General features: G+C 40.5%; 1 protein-coding gene across 2 annotated transcripts; it reads right to left on the bottom strand.

The window, feature by feature from the left end:
• Positions 1–953: 953 nt before the first annotated feature.
• LOC148010497 (seed linoleate 9S-lipoxygenase-3-like) lies at positions 954–8,731 on the bottom strand. Of its 2 annotated transcripts, none has more exons than XM_087671079.1 (10): positions 8,711–8,731; positions 8,080–8,390; positions 6,936–7,225; positions 4,521–4,767; positions 4,121–4,402; positions 3,409–3,494; positions 3,107–3,214; positions 2,615–2,916; positions 2,236–2,499; positions 954–2,059 (listed from the first exon to the last, which is right to left on the bottom strand). In XM_087671079.1, exons 2-10 carry the CDS (start codon positions 8,216–8,218, stop codon positions 1,300–1,302), a joined length of 2,478 nt encoding a protein of 825 aa, XP_087527205.1. In that variant the 5' UTR covers positions 8,219–8,390; positions 8,711–8,731; the 3' UTR covers positions 954–1,299. The 2 variants fall into 2 exon arrangements, with proteins under 2 accessions (XP_087527205.1, XP_087527204.1); XM_087671078.1 differs by lacking the exon at positions 8,711–8,731 and adding an exon at positions 8,501–8,674.
• Between the last annotated feature and the right edge of the window lie 14,982 nt (positions 8,732–23,713).

The following is a 23,713-nucleotide window of genomic DNA, read 5'->3' as shown; positions in this document are numbered from 1 at the left end:
TACTTTTTGTTGACTGTGCACATTGAAACATCTTCTGTCGATTTGCGAAATTGATTTGATGCGAGACTCAATATCAAGAAAATTACATACAACCACTTATGTGACAGCTCGATGAGCAATTTTCAAAACGCCTCACACTCGAATTCGTTTCTTGATATGATACACTATAGCAAGAATATTATATATTGTGCCAACAAAAACTCCGTATTTAACCAATGCCAAATCTAACAATGAATGCAAGGCTTGTACTATAGCAAGAGTAGCTCTTAGGCTTCTATACAATGCCCCTTTATATTTGCAGTAATTGGAGCATGAAAATATAGATAGTGTGTCAAGATATGATATCGTAATCATGGTGATACTATACTAGAACTTAGAGAAACAACTAGAGCATTAAGACAAGGTGCCTGAGAATCCTACTTAATACTCCAAGGATCAAGATATTCAATTGTAGAGTTGTACCAACAATAGAAACTGTGTTCTTAGATACACTAACACAAATCATGCTAGGCAGCTAGGATTGCCTTTTTAGTAGTATACTTCCAATATGAATGTCTAATCAATGTCCAGAGCAACCACCAGCAAGGGAAGGGAAAGTAATAGATCTAAGTTAGGTAGGTTAGAAAATGTAATGTTGCTAGTCCTTATCATCCCATGAACCATGTTAGGTTAATAGCAAAGGAAACGATGTGCTCACACAATATGCAAACCACGAAGTATGTACCATGTACAATGCAAAATAGCACCAATGATTCGTACTATGTAGTCAAGGGGGCATGTGGGTGTGGGTGTGGGTGTGGGTGTGGGGTTTGTGTAAGGTATAATCTACGAATATATACACACATACATGCAATGCATACACACGCACATATAGAACAAGAGATTTGCCTGTATATGAAAGAGTAAGCCAAAACCAAAAGATTTATAAAAACCAGGGCTTGCGAAAAAATGTCTTTGAAATTAAAAACCTTGAAGGAATTTCATGAACATATTAAGATATTGGTTAATCTCACAGAATACACAATGATGCAAAATGCATTACGCATACTCAAGAGAAAACTATCATAAGTACAAGGACTCTTATCATAAGGACCCATGAAGCCTTCAGGAAACTGTTCACCTTCCCTGTCCTAACAAATGTTCAAACCTTCAAGAGACTCTATGGATCCTTTCTTCAATCGATCACTTATTACCAAAATACATATTCTACAATGGTACAAGGACATAACCAACAAATATTGCACACTGATACCCATCAGCACCTTTAACTGTTAACTAGAACATAGAAAAGCACTCCAGCTACATTGATATGCTATTAGGAACCCCCCGATGAGTAACACCAACACCAGCTGATAATGGCGTGAGGAAGGTATAGGGCAACTTGACAGGGCCAGCCCTATGCTGCAGAGTAGATAATGAGGCATTCCGTGCATTGATGGCCGCCTCAGCCGCCTCTACATTGCGTTGAAAGGTCTCCAAGGCAGCCAAGGCACGCGTATCTGAGGTCCATTGTGGGTCTGACCGTTGACCCAAGTACTCCTCATCTTCAATATGATGAGCCAAGGACTCGAACATAGCCATAGTGATGGTGGTCACCCCTTTGTTGGGCACCATCTCAAAATAGAATTTCTGTGGGTCAGCCATCATCTTCTCATACTCAGGTGTCCCTTCTTCAGGAATAAAGCGCCGGCACATGCTTGGGGCATTTGGCATATACCCGGCATAAGCATACTGCGCAAAATTCACACATGCATGGTGGCCAGAACTGAGCCATATCAAGGTGGACACAACCTCGATGAGATCAGCCACCTTCTTCATGTCTACCCACCAAGTTGCTCCTGCATGGTCACCATGCCCAACTGTTGTAATTTCATTCCACCAGTTTTGCAGCTCCACGTCACCTTGCAAAACCTTGTCACTCTTGTAATAGAGGGGTACGTAGTCCTTTGCCCACTGATAAATTGCACCCCATAGCTCTAATCCATCAGCTGCAAAAGGGTGATCCTCAATCGCTAATCTAATCCCATGTTTAGCACTAGGATCCTCAACAGCAAGTCCCCTGCAATTTGATGCACAGATGTCAAGGAATTTGGGCAATAGTGTCTGCCATTCAACATATGCATTGTAACTTGTGTCACACTCCGTTAAACATTGCCCCTACCAGATTGTGTTCTATGTTATTAATGAGAATCAGGTTTGACAAATCCGTACAGATGGGGACCCTGGCACTCATACCTCCTTAATAAGTCTTTGGGAAGAGATTGCTCATTGAACCTCCATTTACTGTACACCTTAGACGTTATCTCCATTGAGAACTCCCCTAATCCAAAATTTCTCTCTATTCTGCCATCAGCACTGACTAAGGTTGTCCTGCCAGAAGCATTGAGATTCATAGTGTCCTTGAAATGTGGATGAAGCATCACATGTACTGGATGCATTTTGCTCAAATGCCTTCTTGTGGCCATTATGAAGGGCTCCATAGAACAATGAGTTCTTAACCTGCCCAAAGGAAAGAGACAGCATGAACCAGCAGTCAGAGATATCAAACGCATGCCTATTCTAATGTTGCAACATGATTTACTAATGGAGGTAAACTGTGAGACTGATTTCATACCAATGGCTCACACTTAGCTGCATAAACATGTCCAAGATCACAACATGTGTTTTGGCAAAATGCCACACCCAATCTATCTCAACATTCCGATTGGGTGTAAATACTCTCCGATGAGCATTTTCACCTTTGCTCTTTGGAGGAAGTGAGAGCTCGATTGCAATGGGCAATAACACAGAATCTTTGGTCAAATAGAGGATAGTTCTGGATGCATAAGTCTTTCTGTGGGTTTGGTTGACTCTGTTGAGATAAGGGAAGAAGAGATCATGGAAGTCTAGAATATAGAGCTTGTGAAGGTCCATGGCCTGCGCAAAAATAGCAAAGGAAAGCTTAATGCAATAACATTTGATGCCCGGATATGGTAAAATGGTGTCTATATAACAAGAACAGTTGTGAACAAATAAGCTGTTATAAAATAAATACATTCACGCCACCTACTACAGCAAACATGTCAAAATCTGCAAATGGTAATGTGAATACTAGGTGGGAGCTGACCTCCTGAACTGTATAGCCTTCGAGGTAGGGCTCCAGATGCTGGGAAGTAAGGGACGACTTAGGTTCACCATAGACCTCTGGATCCAGCTCACTAACAGGAGGGAAAACCTTCACAAAATACATTCAATCATAAAAATCCATTCATGAAAGCTTCTGGAGGCTTGAAATGATGATTTATAGGCCTTCATTTAGATCCTATAACTGAGAGTCTGGATGGGGTATATAATTAAAACAGCTGAGCCAAAAAAGGAAAATATTAAATGTTGGGAAAGAAAATAAGCTGATGATATAACGAATCACACTCTGAGGCGCTCAATGGTAAATGGGTTTGCTCCTGCCAACCGTTGGCGTCCAAATTCATGATCAGTTTTCCAACCCTCTGTATTGTCTGCAGAAAAAGAAAGAGATTGTTTCGTGATAATCCACAATACAAGTCTGTCAATTGAAGCCAAAGAACAGCTCCCTTGTCATTAAATACTTTAGCTAATCATTGGTTGGAATCAAGTTCTCACTTTTTTAAAAAAGATAAGAGAAACAACAGCTGAACATGTCAAAGCCCCACATTGCATAATCAGGCTTCGGAAACAAGCAATCTAAGATTATATTGGACACTCCAGTTCCAAGCAATAGCAAAGCAGATGTATGTAATGGGTGAAAGGTGTAATCTCCTGATTCCATAGCAAAATGCATTATGCACAATACAGTGAACACCATGTTAGGGACCTTTAAGCTGATGTTCTATTGCATAGTGATTAACTATTCAAATGTATTTCGGGATTCAGAACTTGCAGATCTATGGACAAAGAAAAATTGCAATATTGCGACACCACAAGATCAAAACCATGCTTTTTTTTTTAGAGGATAACGATACAAATCATCTATCAAGACATATGAGAAAACAAAACGATAATCTGACATTCAATTAGACGACAAGTATTATGGCTAACGTCAAACAGAGCACAATGATAACCCTTCAAAAATGTAAATGAACCAGAAGTATGTGACATCTCTGACCTTGGACCACAGCAGGTGGAAGAAAATAGGAGAGGGGTATGTCCGTTGGAGCACGCTTGGTTGTTCCCTCCTTCAGGCCTCCAGCATAAAGCAGGTGAATCTCCTCCATGGCCTTGAAAGACTTGTCATTGTTGCACAGCCTTCGGAGAGAAGCGATGATGTCATGGCCAAAGGCTAACCTGCCTTTCGAGAGGAACATGCGCTTCTTCAAGGGGGAGAACCTCTCGTCACGGGGGATGTAGATGTCATCGATGCCGCTTATGTGCAACTCATAGGCAGGATCTACAAATAATCATGGAATTGTGTGCTAATTATGAGATTAAGATCCTTGATTACCGCATGACTGCAAGCCACAGAGTGCATTAATGGAGACACGAATCTTTTAGGGCTTTAGTTTTACCTGCAGTGATACGCTTACGGCCGGTTCTGCACCGGCGAGGGTATGGAAGCTCGGCAGAGCCCCCCAGGATGGGCCTCGCGAGGTTCTTGTCTTTGTCAATGGAGCACAGATCATTGTAGAAGTCGTATTCGTAGATGCGCTCCCCGAATTTCCTCTCCTCCTTGCCATCGGCATTGCCTCGCACGCACAGCAGCTCCTCTTCACGGAGCTTAACCAAGGCTGCAGGGGTCTCGCTGGGAAGATAAACCTGCCCTCACCAAACACTGATCACGTAAGAGAGAGAGAGAGAGAGAGAGAGAGAGAGAGACTGTCGAATATAAGCGCTCTCTCTATTCATACATGTAAAGCTCTCACACACACGTATACAAAATACGTGAACACGATATCATTACTTCTATACTTTCACATCGTTGTTTTTTTCCCATATTTAATCAAGGTTTCGATTGTATTTTTGTACCTTTAAATAGATTATATTTAAATGATATCATAGACAAAATTTTCAAGTCTAACCAATCCACCCTAAGAACCAAAGTAGATCCACCAAAGATCAAGAATGAACCCCTTGCCTATAATGTATGCTAAATGGCCAAGAATGGCAACACCTCCAATGCATTCCTCTTTAAGTCTTCTATTTGGTATCTACACTTTCGATCACTCTACATTGGATGTGACATAGCCAAGACAATAGGATGCTCCTTGAAGGGCTAGGAGCTCCCTAAATTGCAAGCAACTTATGCATCCCTACCCATGCCATCGACCATTACATTTCTTGATATCAAATTTTATGAAAGAAGTGTCAATTGGATGCTAACACCAACCACATGTTAGAGATAATTTGGATCATATGCATGGGTTGTTAGTCATTCATTGTCAACCACTCGAACCATGGCCTATTGTGGTTTTAAGTTTGAAACCAATTTGCGAATGAAAACTTGGTGAATCCACCATCAATTTTCACCTCAATAGCCATCCAAACCCTAGTGGGAACAAATTCTAAAGACTACACACCCAAGTGTAGGCTTGCATAAAAAATGGATGTAGAGATTTTAAACAAGGAAAGCTCCTAAATTCACATGCTCCATACATCACAACGAAGTATCAAACCTCTCACGCTTTTTAATTCAAACGTAGATGTATATTACAACAAGCCTCTCACATTGGTAAAACTATGTTTTCATAGTGTCATATTATTAGTTGACATGAAGAAAATAAGGTACTTATGCATATTGAAAACAATGTTTTCATAGTGTCATATTATTAGTTGACATGAAGGCAATGAAGTACTTTTGCATATTGAAAATAACATTACAGAATAAGCCAGAATCAAATTGGTGGCCCATGTTCTCATGTCCCTCTCCATCCCCTCCTTTGGACAACATGAAAAAGGGAAGGCGACAAGAATTCCTTTCTTTTTTGCTAGACTTTTTACATGGGTAGCTAAGATTCTAAAACATGGGAAAACGAGGGCAATCATTCATCCAAGTACTAAGAAATAAGAACCTATCACATCCAAGATTCCCTTTAAAATATTAAGTCTAAAATGTGGTCCTCTCTAGACCATGTTGGTCTTAATCTAGTTACCAAACTCATTCAAAGCTAGTATTTGTTCACTCTCAAAAAAGTGATTTGCTTCTTGCTTGCTTGCAATTAATGTTGACGTCAAAAAGTCTTTTCAAGCAAAAGACAAAGAAGACCAATATGAGACCGAAACCCATAAGAATCCAAGATGCGTATGTGCATTAAAAGTGGTTTGCAAAGATGTGGGCCTTGCATAACCCCACATGCCACAATAGCTTTGAATTCAAAGTTGGTTGTGATGTAAATAGGAAACAATGATGTTGCCATATTGCAAAGTGCAATACTAAGATCTCTATTCTAAAAAACTCTTACACTTGTATACTTTTGTTGAGTAAGGTGATGAGTACTTAATTGTGTGTGATTTTAGGAAATTCAAAAAGGCCCCTCTTTTGATAAATTGCACGTTGCACTTACTATTGAGTTAGTTTGAGCTCTTGGGTAGGCCACGGTGGCGTTGTTAGCATTGCCCTTCGGGGCATATGCCTATGCAATGGTGTGGTGAAAAGGTGGTGCAGGTCCCAAAAAATTTACCCACCATTAACTTCGATTAAGTGGTCCATTTAACCTTGAAATGTGAAGATATCTTGCTTTTCAAGAAAGAAGAGTTTAGTTTCATAAAACTAAAGAAAAAGGGTTCTCTCTCTCTCTCTCTCTCTCTCTCTCTCTCTCTCTCTCTCTCTCTCTCACAAAAAAAAGAGCAATGCTAGTGGGGCCTTGTGAGGATGATGGATAGAGAGGTGGACGAAGACAAACAAAGTAGAGGTTAGGGTGAACATAAGACTGCTTCATTAAAAGGGAGAAGATTAAGGTTTACTTAGGGGTAAGGTTGTGATTTACCTGGTTAGAGAAGAAGACGCGCGGGCGGGAGCGGGCGTTGAATTTGCAGTGGGAGATCCAGGAGTGGCAAGGGAAGTAGAGAGGCGGGGTGCCGTCTGGCAGCTCCAAAGTCACCGACTTGAGGAAAAACTCCTGCGGGCTGTGGCTCTGCACCACCACCGCCCCCGGCCTCCCGAAATCCTCCCCCACCTCGAACCGCAGGCTCGCCCACGTCTCCCCCCCGCCCCTCCTCACCTGCGCCCCCCCGAGCCTCAACCACACCTCCCCGCTCACCTTCCCTTCCTGCGTGCCTGCATCCATATCATTAGCTTCCTCATCAGACATGCTTGCCCCCTCCATTGTCCACCTCCTGTATTTGCTGCCATGCAGAAGAAATTATAGACCAACCCCCACTATAAATCTCACAAATGTGAATTGATGCCATTCACGAAGAAATTATATGCGAATTCCCACTATAAATGTGAATCCCGACAGCATCGTGAGCTTTTGCGAGGGAGGGATCGCTCACCTGACCAGGTCTCCGGCTCGGGACAGGGGGCTGTATACTGCTCCGGTTGGGGGCAAGCGCCCTGCCAGCCCAGTATGCAGTGCCTCCCAAGCAGTAGCCCATGATGCTGAGAACTATAGGAAGGAGTCAAAGAACAGAGCCCCTTTCCCACATGCCAGGATAGTGTCAAAAAACTCGCTGTGACACAGTAGATTGCTATTGCCTTACTTGTGTTGCACTAGATTGCTAATGTTCTACTATTGGATGCCAATTCACCCAATTTTTAATATTGCATATCAATTGACCTGCATTTGCGCATGCAACTACTGCCTATGGAGTCGTCTGATATACGTTGAAATTGGGAAATCTGCGATTTCGCAAATTAAAGAACAAGCATGCTGCGACCTCATCCATGTGAATTACGGAGTGGTTTGCCTCACGCACAAGACTTGATCCATCATCGACATCATCATAACACACGCTGCGCGCCCGCCCAGACAGAGAGTCTTCAAGTACACTAATTCAAGCGCACCTCACGCAAAAATGCCAATGATAGGCTTGTTTTGCACTTGAACGACGGCGATCGTGATCATCGGTTACAGGCAGCAATGTGCACACACATAATCTACCTTAGCTTATCATCATCAACAGACTTACCCGGATCGAGCTCAAGGCTCACCAGATGCACCTTCACCTTCTTCCCCAGCAGCTCCCTCACGGAGCGCGAGGTTCTGTCGAAGAATCCCTCCGTGAGAATCCGCACCGTCGCCGTAATCACACATCCCTTCTCCTTCATCTTTGCCTCAGTTCTGTCCGGAATGCTGGGTTCTCGATTGTAGGAAATTACTCAGCCAGAAGGAGACAGCAACTGGACATGGCCTTCTCCTTCCTTCCCTCCCTCTTTCTCTCTCTCTCTCTCTCTCTCTCCCCGCCTGGTGTCAGGATCTATCTGGCTCGTGCACGACCTTCTGTATGGAAAGAATCAACGGAAAATGCAGATATTTTGATAGATAGTTAGAATAAAGAAATAACAGACTTTAAACGATATAATATTTGCACAGCTGTTTCAGCAGTTCACCTTCTTTTTGTGCCATTCTGTATCGATGCTTCCAAACGAATTAAAAACTTAAAAGGAATGTTATAAGCAATAGACAACAGTAGCTAATGATTTGTGGACAAACACAGCCTGGAAAACATGTGCGATGCGTCTCTAGCTCAGCCTTTATCCACAAAAAAACCTTTCCGGAAGGAACGGTTTTCGACTTTCTGAGTTCCCATGAGTGTGTACCATGCACCACGTTTTGGACCTTCTTTCCCCCATCCGAGTTGAGAGCTGGCCATATGCGATGGATGCAACTTTGCAAGAGCTTTATTTGAGAAAATTCCCAACGCCTTACAGCTAATTACACACCAAGTGCACATTTACAATTTGTTAACCAATTAGTGTTTATTTAGGGATTGGGTGTTTTGCTCACCTCTACACACTAGAGGGGAGACTACTTATTGTGTGCCTTCTAAACTAGTAAACTCACTACCAACTTTTGGATGTCTCCCTTACCTAATTTACAAGGTGACAAACAACGGCGTACTTTTGAAATCCTTACTTATTTATGCTTCCAAGATAAAAATACGCTTCCAAAAGTATGCTGTTGTTTGTCACTATGTAAATTAGGTAAGGGAATTTCTATGCTTCCAAGATAAAAATACGCCTCCAAACAACAGCGTACTTATTGTGTTAATATTTATGCTTCCAAGATAAAAAGCAACATGTAATCGCATTCTTTTGCTTTAATAGCAAAAGTTTTCCTCTTGAAAAAATAATCGTTACTAGAGCTCTTCTTAGAATGCCCCCTCATAGCTTTCCATAACATGACCCTAAGATTTATTGGTCCCACACACACACACAGAACAAAATAGTCTCATGTGAACAAGAGTTATGATTGATTGGGCACCTTGGTTTATTATATGAGTGAGATTAAATGCAATTACAAAGAACCTCAAGGGGTTTACTCATAAATATGTAAATATATTTCATGGGTTCAAAAGAAGGGATTTTTAGAATACCTCTTTTAGATAAAAAATTTTACATACACAAAGATACTATACAAAGGGGTTACTCACAAATTGAATTTAAAAATGGTGTGTTTTATCTTTTAAAATTTCACAAATAAAGGCATTCTTAAATAGGCCTTAAACGCATGTGACATAGAGGGTTTACATGTAGTAAATCCCCCGCACAAAAAACAACCCACCTTGTAGTTTGGCAAAGGATTGTATTAATGATGTCAAACTTGTATGTTAGGCAAACTCTCAATTACCCTCCCCTTTTCGTCTTTAGTAATTCCTCTTGCCACTCTTTTTAGTTGCTTGGATATTGTTGGTCAATGGTAACAAAGTGGGAAAGATAATCTTGATAGGAGCATCACAACATTCAAATTTCTTTCTTTTTTTAAAGAAAATAGTAACTTGTATTAAAAGATTAAAGGTTATTTACATAATTTGGGACTCGGCCCATAACTTATAGCAAAACATATTTAAGTCTGGACTATGGTAACATGCTTCAGGGTTCTTATTCCTCAAGGGGCATCAAGGGCTTGTCTTTGTAAAGGTTCACTTAGGGAGATGACCATTGTGGTTGAGGGTTTTTTCTTAAACAAAGCTTGAAACATAGCTTCTTTCCACCTTATTTGCATTTAATAATCATGGATGTTGACTACATTATCTTTCACTTGAATGTTGACTCCTTTGAATGAACCAACTCTAGCTTCACTTCCTCCTTCACAATAAGCTTTCCTAGCCCAAGTATTTGTGAACAAAAATCCAATTAAGATTATATATATTCTGTTATTGACTTGCTAAAGAAGACAACACCATTTTATTCAAGCTAGATATTCCATAAGGAGATTCCCCTTAGGCAAGTCCATAGTAAGGGTGGAAGATTATATGCTTCTCCTAATAGTAGTTCTTTGGAATGGATGATAATTAATTATAATTGCTTCAAGCCATTGATAATATTTTCTATTAGCTTTACAATTGAGGAAGAGGTCAAGTGTGGAATTGTTTCACTTTCTTGACACAACGAGGGTGAAGACTAGTGCCAATTGCCAATTTCTTCGCCTTGTCCAGTGTCCATACCCCTTTATGTAGAATGAACCAGATCATGCACGAGATTTAGATTGTATAACACAAGACCAAATTTGTTGAAACCCATATTCTCATTGATGTTTATCCCAATTGAGGAGCCCTCTTTTATTTAGTTTGTTCACAAGCACAACACTAGAAGAAGGGAGTTTGGGGATTGGTAATAGCATCCAAATTTCTATCTAGTTGCAATAATGACCTTCGTGAGTCACTAGAGTACCTAATTAGCAAAACCTGACATGAACTTAGCTATATGGAACAAGGACTTTTCTGTTGCATTGGCACTCATCTTCTATTGTTCATGCTCGTTTCTCTCTCCTCCTGCTACCTTCTCCACTAGGGTCCACAAACAACACGGACTTGTGCACGGTCATGCTTGCTTAACACTCTTGCTAGTTGATGCATACATGAATCCAAGATGGTCATTTCCCTACCTAGTTGTGATGCCAAGTATGGAACTTATGATTTTATAGATATCATCATGAATCTCAACTAACTACGCTATCACTTCTCTCTCTCTCTCTCTCTCTCTCTCTCTCTCTCTCTCTCTCTCTCTCTCTCTCTCTCTCTCTCTCTCTCTCTCTCAATGGCCTTTAACTTCTACATTGTTTCTCTTTTAGTATTAATCATTTACTCAAACTTAGACACGAGGTGTTTGGTTGGCTATCAAGGTTAAGAATTTTTAAAGCTTTGTGACATCCCCATATGAGCCTTTTTGAATATTTTTTCTCAATGTATTTTGTTATTCTTTGTGAATACTTTGTTATCTTAATGCAACCAATTCTTTCCATAAGTCCTCTTGCATGTGGAGGCTTTAGATGGGCTTTGCAACACTTTTAATTTTCACCTTTTATTGAGGGGAAGTAATCATGGAGAAATTAAAGCACATTGATTTCTCCATGTTCTAATAATTGACTCTAGTCAAACTAAATGATAAGGACCATTCCCTATAGAAGTTGATTTGACTTGCATGGATTATCCTAATTACAAAAGGTAAGGCATGTGCACGTACAACCATTAGGCATGATGTTGATCAAGTTTCCATTTTGACAGCCCACTCCATGGGTACCCTCCTCAAGCATCATCAAATGCATTTACAACATTAGTCTTTGTCATTGTTTTTGAGTCGTGTCTTGCTTTTCCTCTTTTCCTATGCACATACTTGTTGGGCTCCATAGTGATATTGAACCTTAGTATATGCGGCCCGTGCGAGTCCATTAGCTTGGAAGTGGGGGGCTTTGACAAGATTACTAGTGGTGTTGTCAAGACCTTGTAGCCCTTCCATGGGACAAGCTCCTATAGATTTGCGATTGAATGGAAATGAAATTATAGATCCCAACTCGTCATAACAACTTGATCAAAGCAACCAAGTTCGGGTGCTGCTAAGTCTCGCTCTTAATAAACTTTGTGGGAGTCTTGAAAGTAAAGTGCGCAATGCCGCATGTTCTTGTGGGTAGTTATTTACTAAGAGCCCTTGCATGTGCATGAAAAGTTTGGTTGGTGGTGGTGGAGTAGATGAACATGAGGAAAGAAGGCCTCTATTTATAGAGCCTGTTTCTTTCAAAGCTCTTAAGTGTTGTAGCTGAGACTTTTGAGTTAGATCCGTCTCCCCTATTGGTAGAAGATGTAAACCTTTTTTTTTTGGATTAATTCAATATAACAGTACCGCATTATAATTTAAAAAAAAAAAAACATGTGGAGAGGTGTCATTAAGTCTTGCGAGAAGCTTAAGAATATATATATGCATTCTGTGATTGGTTCGTGCTGTTGTTTTGCTTGCGCTTAGGGCGTTGCATAATGCATTGTCATCTACTCCCATCCCCTGCACAAGTCAAAACGGCTTGCATGGGAGGGGCTATGTGGCGAAGTGCGTCGCGGGCGTGGCAGCAGCCTTAAGTACTTAGGGCTCAGCATCGACATGGGTCCGCCGATGGTCTATGGATAATGGCATATGCTCACAATACTTGCAACTTTACCATCGTGCGTCCGTACGTCGGGTTCTCAAGCGTCTATCCCCATAAATAATCTAGCGTGGGTGTGTCCGTATTGACGCGATGCTTATTACTGTGCCACTGCGCGTCGACGTCGGGGTGGTGGGTACCTTACCTGGAGCCGTCAGCCGTGGAGCCTCCATCTCTCCTCACAATTTAGCCTCGTGTGCCCGTACTGACGCGATGGTTGTTGCCGTGGCAGCCCGTCTGAGGAGTCAGGACGTCGCGTTGGTCGGTTCGGTTGTCATACGTCTCTGGTAATCACTCACAATCGAATGCATTATGCATTGCCACCCAGCCTCCTCGGCCCTCGAGGCATCTGGAATCATAAGTTATAACATCACTCACGCATCCCGTGCCCCATGCCCGATCCCCTCGTTTGCTTCCGTCTACGGTCTGGGACCTGCTGACATATGAAAAATGAAAACCCTGGGGGCCGGCCCCGCTTTTTCCCTACATAAGCTTGGTCGGCACATGGGTACGTCGCCGCTGCAGGCAGGTTGCAAACTTTTCATTTGGAAATTGGAAGGCCTTATATTTGGAGAAAGCGTGAAATGAATATATTAAATTAAAAAAGTATTTACATCGCATTTGGGAATGACCACTACGGACCTCTCCCCACCAGACCTGAGTTCGCATCTGGGAATGACCACTAGGGACCTCTCTCCACCAAGCCTGAGCTCGAAGACGGCAGGATGTGAACTCCCTACCGAATTTTTTGTAATGCATATTATATTCAAAGCAAATCAAATAAGTAACTACATACAGCATCGATTAGATGCCGTGTGGCACTATGCCATATTCCTCAACTTCTTATGGAATAGCTTAAAGATCCAATGCTTGAATTTCACGACATCTAAAATAGACAAAAACTCAATCTTTAGTACATGAATGGCACTGTCAGGCTTGATCCTACCCTGAGACCCAAACAAGTAGTTGTTTCTATGAACCCAAATAAACTTTAAAGTTACAGGAGTTAAGAGTGCAACTAGCTTCCACATGCTCTCATCCAACGAAGCGTGGTCAACAAACAAAGGCACTGACATGCTAAACTTGTCAACCAAATTTGCTTCCTTGAGCCACCTTTTGACTTTTTTCCAAACAGGGGAGACATTTTCCATATATTTAATATAACTTTTAGCGCAGTCTCCTTTTTGAAAAAAATCAAAATGCTTTGATAAGTTTATCGAGTGTAATATGATGTATATAATTAACGAAATTTTATGTAACTCACATGGATCTAAAAATATCTAATGGGGGACCCCTATATATCACTCTAATTACCCATCTAACCTAACAATGCATTTGTGTGCAAATCAATTGACTTGCATACTGTTGGAAGAGAGGGAGAGAGACTGAGTGGGGCGAAAGACGAGCCTCAGCTCATTGTTGTTCTTCTTCCATTATTCTTCCATCATACTAACTGAAAGAGACTTACATACATAGGTGTGATTAACCAAGACTGACTGTGGTTTGTCAATGACTACACCAACTTATTGAATGTCACACACGTGTACAACTGTATCCAGCTAATGTCGGTCACACACATAAAGATAGACTGACTAAAGAGTAACGGGAGCTTGATATTCTAACGCTCCCCTCAAGCTCAAACCATCTGATAAACTCCAAATAGTTGTCTGAAATATATGAACTTTTTTTTACCAAGAGACTTGGTAAATATATCTGCTACTTGGTCTTCAGTCTTCACATGAATCAAGTCAATCTGCCCTATAAGAACCATTTCTCTAATGAAATGGTAGTGAACCGCAATATGTTTGGACCTAGCATGGTGGACAGGATTGCTAGCCAACATAACACTGCTAAGGTTATCACAATGCAGTCTCACTCTACTTTTCAACTGTATTCCCAAGTCTTTCAGCAGTTTTATCAACCAAACTGCTTCGCAAGCCACTAAGGCAACTCCTCTGTACTTAGCTTTTGTACTAGACAATGCAACAGTAGGTTGTTTCTTACTTTGCCAACTGATCATATTGTTGCCCAATCCAAATGCATGACCACTGGTTGACCTCCTGTCATAGGCATAACCAACCCAATCAGCATTAATAAACCCTGTCAAGTCAAGAGATTTTCCATATGCATAAAACAGCCCATAACTTATATTACTCTTTACATATCTCATGATCCTCCTGACTGCATCTAAATGTGGTTTGCGAGGCTTCTGCATGAACTGACTAATCAGCCCGACTACATAACATAAGTCAGGACGAGTATATCAAGTTTCCCACCATCTGTCAATACATGGTCACATTCTCTATGTCATTCCCAACAGTAATCTGCAGCTTGACATTCTGATCAAGAGGTGTCTCCATAGGCTTGCATTTAGCCATACCATACTTCTATAACATGTCATGAGCATACTGCTTCTGTAGCATTCATATACCTTGAGGCGTAGAGACTACCTCAATCCCAAGAAAATACTTTAGTTCGCCAAGGTCTTTGACTCTGAATTCAACTTGTAAACATGGTTTAATTTCAACAATGCCCTCTTCATCATCTCTAGTGATGATAATATCATCTACATAAACCACTAGAAACATAGATCCATGATCTATCTTCTTCGTGAACGGACTGTGATCTACATCACCCAAACTAAATCCATGTTGCTATAAATAACTACTGATCCGAGCATTCCATGCTCTAGGTGCCTATTTTAGTCTATATAAAGCCTTTTTCAGCTTACATACATGTGTAGGAAAGTCCAGGTGAACATAGTCTTCAGGCTGCTCCATATATACTTCCTCAACCAAATCACCATTCAAGAAAGCATTCTTGACGTTCCCATTTGCCATAATTTCTAGCCTTTGCATGTTGCCAAAGCAATGATAGTTCTAGCTATTACCATTTTAGCCACCGGACTGAAAGTCCCCTCATAGTCAAGGCCATATTGCTGTGCATACCCTTTTGCAACTAGCCTGGCCTTATAGCATTTTAATGAACCATGTGACTTACACTTAACCTTGTACACCCATTTGCAACCAATGGGGACTTTGCCTTCAGGCAACTCAACCAATTCCCATATCTCATTTTCAGCCAGGGCTGTGTACTCCTCATCCATGGTAGCACACTAGTTATCATCTGTAACTGCATCATCAAACTTTGTAGGTTATTTGTAACCTGTCACACTAGCCATATATGCATAATGGCAAGATGAATAACTAGTGTATGTAAACCTGTCAATTGGTTTTCTAACTCTCTCAGATCTTCGTAAATGTGGCTCACTTTGAGCTTGCCTCTCATGAGGCGGTACATAATGACTCTGCCTTGCTCTAGGCGTCATAATAGACGGAATGCCCAACTCACTATCCAAGCTATCACTGCTTGACGACTCATAACCTATTGTAAGTGGACTTGTCACATCCTCAAGCATCTTTTCTTTTCCCTTATCCAATCTCCCCCTCATTGACATATCCGTGTCAATGGACGTAGGAGTACGACTCTGCAAGCGTCCTGACCAAGGACTTACTGTAGGTGACTCATCACGTGTAGGACCACTCATAGATGTACTCGTTGTAGGTGTATTTTTAGCTTTACTAGTGTTGGCAAATCCATCAGTAGCCACTACAACCGGATTACCTTACCACGATGCCAGCTCATAAAAAACAACATCTATGCTAATCAATGTCTCATGTGTAGACTGTACATAACACTTGTAAGCTTGCCGATCTTGTGCATAACTAAGGAAGACACTCTTGACAACTTTAGGATTCAATTTCTTCCTCTTTTCATTGGGGATATGCACATATGCAATGTTGCCAAATACATTCAAGTGTGAAATATCAGGCTTATGACCATACAACTTCTCATATGGAGTTACATCATGAATCCCTGCTATAGGGGTTCTATTCAGGACATAGATAGCAGTCACTACTACTTTAGCCCAATAACCAGTTGGCAAACTCTTCGTATTCAGCATAGCTCTTGTTGATTCCATCAGTACCTTATTTTTCCTTTTTGCTATACAATTTTACTGCGGTGTATAGCTACAACTTAACTGTCTTTTGATCCCATATTTAGTAAGGTACCTGTCAAAGTAATTAGAGACATATTCTCCAACTCCATTTGATTTAAGACATGAAATTTTATAGCTCAACTCATTTTTAGTATGCTTCTTGAAGTCCTTGAATACATCAAACACATCATCCTTATGTTTCAGTATGTAAAGCCAAGTGTACCTGCTGGAATCATCAATGAAAGATACATAGTAACGAGCACCACCAAACGAAGCATTATGAGACGGACCCCATACATCTAAATGTACCAACTGCAAGGGTCGTGAGCTATTCCGTACATGTCTCATAAATGGAAATCGTGCCTATTTTCCAAACTGACATGTATCACATACATGTTCAAAGTCATGATACTTGAACTTAGGCAATCCAAGCACAATCTCCTTCTATTGCATAGATTTCAGCTTTTGTATATTCACATGGCCAATCTGCTTATGCCATATCTCAACATCTTGTATAGCACCACCATCATGTGCAAACATGGCTGCTCTCAATTCCGGAATTGACACATCAAGAGCAAACATTCTACCATCTCTTCGGCCTTTAGCAATCAATTTGTAACCATTACCATATTCTTTAAAAAAGCATCCATCTCTATTAAATCTCACTTGCAGGTTATGTTCTGCCATCTGTCCAACTGACAAAAGATTCTTGGTTATTGTAGGTACATGTAGTACATCATGCAGGCTCTTTTTCTTGGCATCAGGCATCAACAACGGAACGATTCCTGTGTGCTGAATGTCATGTTGGGTGTCATCCCCAGTACACACATAACCATGTGATCTTGCAACCATCTCATCAAACAATTCTCCATGGGGTGTCATATGATTTGAAGCCCCTGAATCAATGTACCATCTCTCATCTTTGTTCTGCCTAGATACATTCTTAGACACATGTTGCATGGCAAACAATTTGTCAATCTGCTCATCATGAGCACCGTTAGAATATGCATAATGCCCATGATGTTTTCCCTTTGCCTTCATATCTCCCTGCTCCTTGTAACAATCCTTTGCAATGTGTCCATATTTGCCGCAATAATGACAGTCCTTATCTTTGTTTGACTGATAATTTGACTGCCATAAACTAGATCCACCACCTCTACCATGGGGTGATCTCCCCCTGCCTCTAAAGCCGCCAGGCCTTGTGTATTTGTGTCATGCCAAGCATTCTACTGATGCTATTCATAAGTGTTTTGAGTGTCTCCTCGACCTCGAAAAGAGCCACGGTCTCTACCACCTCTACCATGCTGGCTAGAGTAAAGAATAGTGTCTCTGATTTGAGTCATACTAGAACCTATATTCAGCCCAAGCTTAACTTTCTCATGCAACAGCAAAGCAATCAGCTCATCCCAATCAGGGAATTCAACTCTCACATAAATAGATGTATCAAATGCTTTATACTCTTTGCCAAGTCCATTCAATGTCACTGTAATCATATCATCATCAAACATTGAAGATCCAATGGTGGCAAGCTAATATGCTATGTTTTTTATCTCTGTAGTGTGGGCATGAATGCTTTTGCCATTCATAGACACGTTATTGACGTGCTACTTCAACTGAATCTTTCTTGCATGTGTTATATTTTCATAATTCTTCATGAGAATGTCCCATGCATCCTTTGAAGAATTGCATCCAATAATCTGTATAACCATAGCATTTGATATACATATGGAAAACCAATGTAACATGTTGCATGCTCTCTCAACCCATAGCTTATGAGCCCTTTTCTGATCATTTGTCGGATTTCTTTCATGTATTTCAGGTTCAGCCTCATTACATGTACATAAGTCCCAATAACCTCAGCCAACCAAAAAATTCTTCATACGAAACTTCCATAAAGCAAAATTTTTGTTGTCCAGCTTTTCTCCCACAATTTGAGTGATATTGTTAGTGCCTTGAGCATTTGCCATAGTTGTAGCTTAGGTATTCAATGATGTATACAACCTATAAGTATCTGACTGCTTTTCCTACAATTCAGGACTAGTTTCCTGCTATTCAGGACAGTTTCCTGCAATTCAAGACAGTTTTCCTAACAACCTGCTTGCTATAAACTGTATTCCAACAATGAAAAAACACAGTCAATTGAGCATAAACCAAGCTCAAATCGGTTCAAAACATTCTATGGTAGTGGCAAAACATCCCAACAACAAACTATATCCATACAAGTATCAATGTTTATATTGTATGCAAGTAGCAGTACCAAATATAGCCATCCCACTTCTATAACCAGCAATATTTTCTTTATTAAAACAAGAGTATTCAGACCTCAAAACAGCCCCAAAACATCTCATTCAATTGCCAATCTATGCAGGAGTTGTCGATCAGAATATATTACATGTATGTCAAGTGAAGATGATAGGTCAATGATTACTACTTCTCATCAATGTGTGGTCTAAATGTTTGGACACATGGAACCATGGAATGTGTGAAAAGGCTAGGAGACTTCTACATGCTAATTGATTGATATTATCAAGGAATTTTCAAGTCTTTTGGTGGTTTTAGTAATGTATATAAACTGAGTCTCCCCCTACCCCCCACATAGTGTCTAAGTAGTGTTAAAAATTGAGGGGTGATGGATTGAAGGAAAAGCAATGATTCCAACATAATGCTATTCATAAATTTTTAAAACCAACACATAGCATCCATGGCCAATGCTTAGTGTCTAGAAAGTTTTTTTTTTAAAGCACTTAGCATCCATAGGTTGATGCTTAGCATCTTTATTGGGTTAAAAAAAAAAGATTCTATGACACAATTGTTGGCCCATCAACAATGGCATATAAAACCTCTCTCTCTCTCTCTCTCTCTCTCTCTCTCTCATATGTCATGCATGCACACATGCACATATTGAGATATACACATACATACATACATACATACATACATACATCACATATAATTGAATTGTATATAGATCTCTCTATTCGTACATGCACACACACACACGGACATGCACACACACATTAAGCCACATATAAAGCTCTCTTAGAATCCATTGATTGCAATTGTACTCTACTTATAATAGGGCTAGCAGTGAATAACATCCAAACAAACTAATTGTTATCACAATAGAGGTGAGAAAGAAATAAGATAAACAATGATGCTAGAATCTTTCCACAAGCTACTCCAATGAAAGGAGGACTTGTTGGACCTTGTTAGCATCAAAGGCTACTTTGATCTAGTGTTTTGGTTAGTGTTGATATGAGCTCATGACAATCGTAGATAGAAAAGGAGTGGTGGAGTAAAAAATAAGAATGATGTAGTTATCAAAGTGTGTACTACTAAACATCTAAACAATGAGGTTATTCACTTCCGTAGAGAGGCACCAAATCTATTCACACATGAGTGAGACAAAGCACATGACAAACTTCTTGCACCACCCTATTTTAGCATGCATAAACATTATAGTTAAGAGCTATAAATCCGTAGTAAAAGGTTCCAAAATTCTTAGCTAGTCACATTGTAATGCCACACTAGTCAACCCTACATCTAAGCATAGAAGATCGAATGGCTAATTGCTACACTTATTGTAAGCCATACATGCTATCGATAGTAGATTCAATGCTTTAATTCTCCTTTAGTGGATCTATATTCCAAGGTATTTGATCCCCCATCATTTTTTAATGTCTTCTCTCTCTCTCTCTCTCTCTCTCTCTCTCTCTCTCTCTCTCTCTATGTAGCCAATTGTGCTATTTGTCTTCTCCAATCCTTGCACATCAAATGGTGCTCCAATCCTTGCAACAAGCAGCACCCATTGTCTTCTCTAATACATGCAACAATGGTATTCCAATCCTTTTGGCAAATGGCATGGTCACCTTCTATAGTCTCTTCTTTGTGATTCAAATATGCTGAGAATAGGGCGGAAAATGCAAGATGAATGGATGCTAATGACAATGCTTAGTAATCTCAAAAATTGTCTGACAGTTAGCATCCATGTATCTGAGAAAAAGGTTGTGACGCGGAGTGTTAGCCTTACATCATGCCTAGATCAAATGATAGTAATAAACAAAGTTAAGAGGGGGAGGACATGTGTTTTCTACTAGTAATATCACACAGACTTGACATATTGGTGCAAATTAGTGAGTACATAGGTGGCAATCATGCCACAATCATTAATAAAAACATGACTTTTACTTCTCTTATTGGGTTGAACCCAAAAAGAGACTTACCTTATGATTATTGAGGTGGTTGACGATGAGATGATGCTTTTCTTATTTGGTTGAACCGAAAAAGAGTCTTACTTTATGATTATTCAAGTGGTTGACAATGAGATGATGTGTGATTTTCAAGGTTTTTCAGAAAGAGACTTGATATGTAGAGCCAACTTGCTCATGGCATTGACTTTTATGGATGCCTATTGAATTCTTTCATATTAGTTTTAATATCACAGTTTATACTGAAGGGGGAAGCCCTAAGTGGAAGCATGTGAGCGGAAGCAATAGCGATGGTGGAAGGAGCAAGAGCAAGATATACAAGATGTGAAAGCTCCAACAATCACAATGTGTGACTGCCGGCCTTCCCTTATTCAAATGTCACTAAAAGAATAAATAATGAAGTGAAAGTGATGGGCGCCCACCACCTACAGTGTTAAATAATGTGTCTCCACATTTCTTGCACCACACACATAATGGTGAAACACCAAAAATCCTTGCTAGCTTGGATTTGCCTCAAGCGTGCATATGCTACGTTATATATAGAGAGAAGGTAAAATCAATAGAGATAAGTGAATATTAGATTATAAAGACACGAGAATCATAAAATGCAAGGAGAAAGTATCAAAATGAGAGGAGAAAGCCGTGAGCAAAGGACTTTAATCATGCCATGATTAATAAGCATGAGAAAATGATCAAACCCTTCTTTGACTACCTTTATTATTTCCTAGCCTTGTTGCCCTTGCTGAGAGAGAGAGAGAGAGAGAGAGAGAGAGAGAGAGAGAGAGAGAGAGAGAGAGAGAGAGAGAGACCCCAATCATGAGATTGAAGGATTGAGAAACATGAGATGATATTAAAAAATCAATGTGTGGAAGGTGTGATTGTTGAAGGGGAGTTTTCCATGAGGATAGGGTCAAAGAACCACCTTGGTTGCCTTGTGACAATATTTGTCATCAAAACTCATGACATAGCTTAGGGTGTCAAATTGGAAATATGAAGGCACAAAATTATTGGAGTTGATCTTCAACCATATCTTTGTCTTGAGCTCTATACGAAGCCAAATGAATTGGGTTATAAAGGGATTTCTTACTATGAGTTTGAAAATGGATGTAAAATGTGCAGCAATGAAGTTTTGAACACACAATGAGAGTTTGAAATCATGTTTCCATAGAATTAATGATTATTGGGGTGACCAATGTATCAACTATGTGTGTACAGGAAGAGTGGGAGAAGGGTACTAAAAGATCATAAATTGTTAGATGTGGGTGCAAGTGATGAAGGTGAAGCTATGATTCTTGTTGCTTAAAATTTGCCATTTAAAAAAGGTTTCAAAAGTGGGATCAACTTCCCTATTTTCCTAGGTTTCTCTTTGAGGCATTGCAATGATGCTTCAAGGCCTTTCATTATTTTCTTACTTTCATTGGTTCTCTTTCGCTACTCTTTTCACCTCGAGAATAAGGGTTGTCTCCCAACATGTTCTAGTAGAGGGTGGAGCCCTGGTTCATTCCCACTAGTGGATGATGTTGATAGAGTGTTAAAACTAAGATTGAGAATATGCCAAGAGGCCATAATATCTCCACTAGCCATTGGAGAGCCAATCATGTAGTGGATTGGAAAGACTTCACATGGGATCATATTGGTTAGAATCACATTGTTGAGATTATTGAGACAGAGTTATGGATTTTTGGCCTTATTAATACCCATCTCATTCTCATGTATTTGAAGGGCAACAACTTATGCTATGTCCTCATGGGTTATAGGATTTGTAAACCTTACTATCATGAGCATTTAAGGGTTAATTTTAAAAACTCCTTATGTGTGTACTTTTTTTGAATAAAACGTATCCTTTTTCTATACAACCTATGAATACTCCTCTTAAATGATACCCCTTTTGTGTGTTAGAACTATTTGAAAAAAGGATTTACAAAATCCATTTTATTAAATCCACATGATACTTTTAGATACCTCAAAGGCTACCTCTACCTCGTACAATAACAATGATCAAGGCTCTGTAGTACTAATGGACCTTCACCCTAGTAAGAATTATGTCAACCGCCCTTAGACACCCCAAAGGCCCCCTCGTATAATAACAATGAGCATGAGCATTATGTCAGTTAGTGTCAAACTGCTTTGAGACACCCCAAAGTCCTCGTACAATAACAATGACCAAGACTATACTAATGGACCTTGAGCGTGGGAAGCATTCTATCATTTAGTGTCTAATGGGCCTAAAAGTGGGTTTTCAAGGTTATCAAAAGGTAGGGTGCAGTTGCTAAAGCGTCTTTCAGGGGACTTCCAAATCCTTGGGTAAGGCCATTAAATTGATTGGGTGGGATGGGGCTCTAAGGCCGGTTACACACCGGGCTATGGACGGACAGGAGGTGCAAACTGTCCACTACTATGTTTACACACTAAAGTGTGCCCAAAAAACATCACGAAAACGAGGTTGGCCCATTGGTAATGAATGAGAGGTGAGAGGGAATTGGTGGGTGTTCAATCCTTGTCAGTCTCACAAGCCACTTTTTGGAGAGAGTGTTGTCGTCTTGTAGAGTGGGCGTGCCCAAATTTCAGGACGAGGAAGATTCCCCGCCCAGAAGTGTCCGCCACCCACAAAAATCGGGCCCAATGGCCTTTTGACACGTAGGGTAGCGGACGCCTCTTTTACCACCCTGCGTTCGTCCACAGCCTGGTGTCTAAGGTCGGTGGCATTGGACATGGGTGTCTTAGGATATGGCGGAAGAAGAAGCATGACTACTCCTCGAAAAAGGGATGCCTTGTTTTCCACCTCCTGTCCATCCATAGCCTGGTATGTAACCGTCGACTGACCTCACATCATGGGATTTGTTAAAAGGTTGAAACTTGATGTGAGGTGGCGATTCAGCATCTTTAGTGGCTGGAGCCTCGTGGCCTTTACTGCCGGCTCATATCAGGCTGCTATATGTGACACCACAGCAACGAAATTTATATACGAAGGAAACGTTTTT

This window comes from Lygodium microphyllum, chromosome 29, assembly GCF_053477565.2.
Source record: "Lygodium microphyllum isolate KBCC chromosome 29, Lygodium_microphyllum_v1.1.10, whole genome shotgun sequence".
In the NCBI taxonomy this organism is placed as follows: Eukaryota; Viridiplantae; Streptophyta; class Polypodiopsida; order Schizaeales; family Lygodiaceae; genus Lygodium; species Lygodium microphyllum.
The sequence above is the reverse complement of the archived record's forward strand: the minus strand, read 5'-3'. Positions and strand labels throughout refer to the sequence as shown.

Coding starts and splice junctions, on each gene's coding strand:
- LOC148010497 (XM_087671079.1), bottom strand. CDS start 8,218: ATGAAGGAGAAGGGATGTGTGATTACGGCGACGGTGCGGATTCTCACG. Junction 4,403..4,520: donor CCGTAAGCGTATCACTGCAG/GTAAAACTAAAG, acceptor GATTATTTGTAG/ATCCTGCCTATGAGTTGCAC. Junction 2,500..2,614: donor CAGCTAAGTGTGAGCCATTG/GTATGAAATCAG, acceptor TCCTTTGGGCAG/GTTAAGAACTCATTGTTCTA.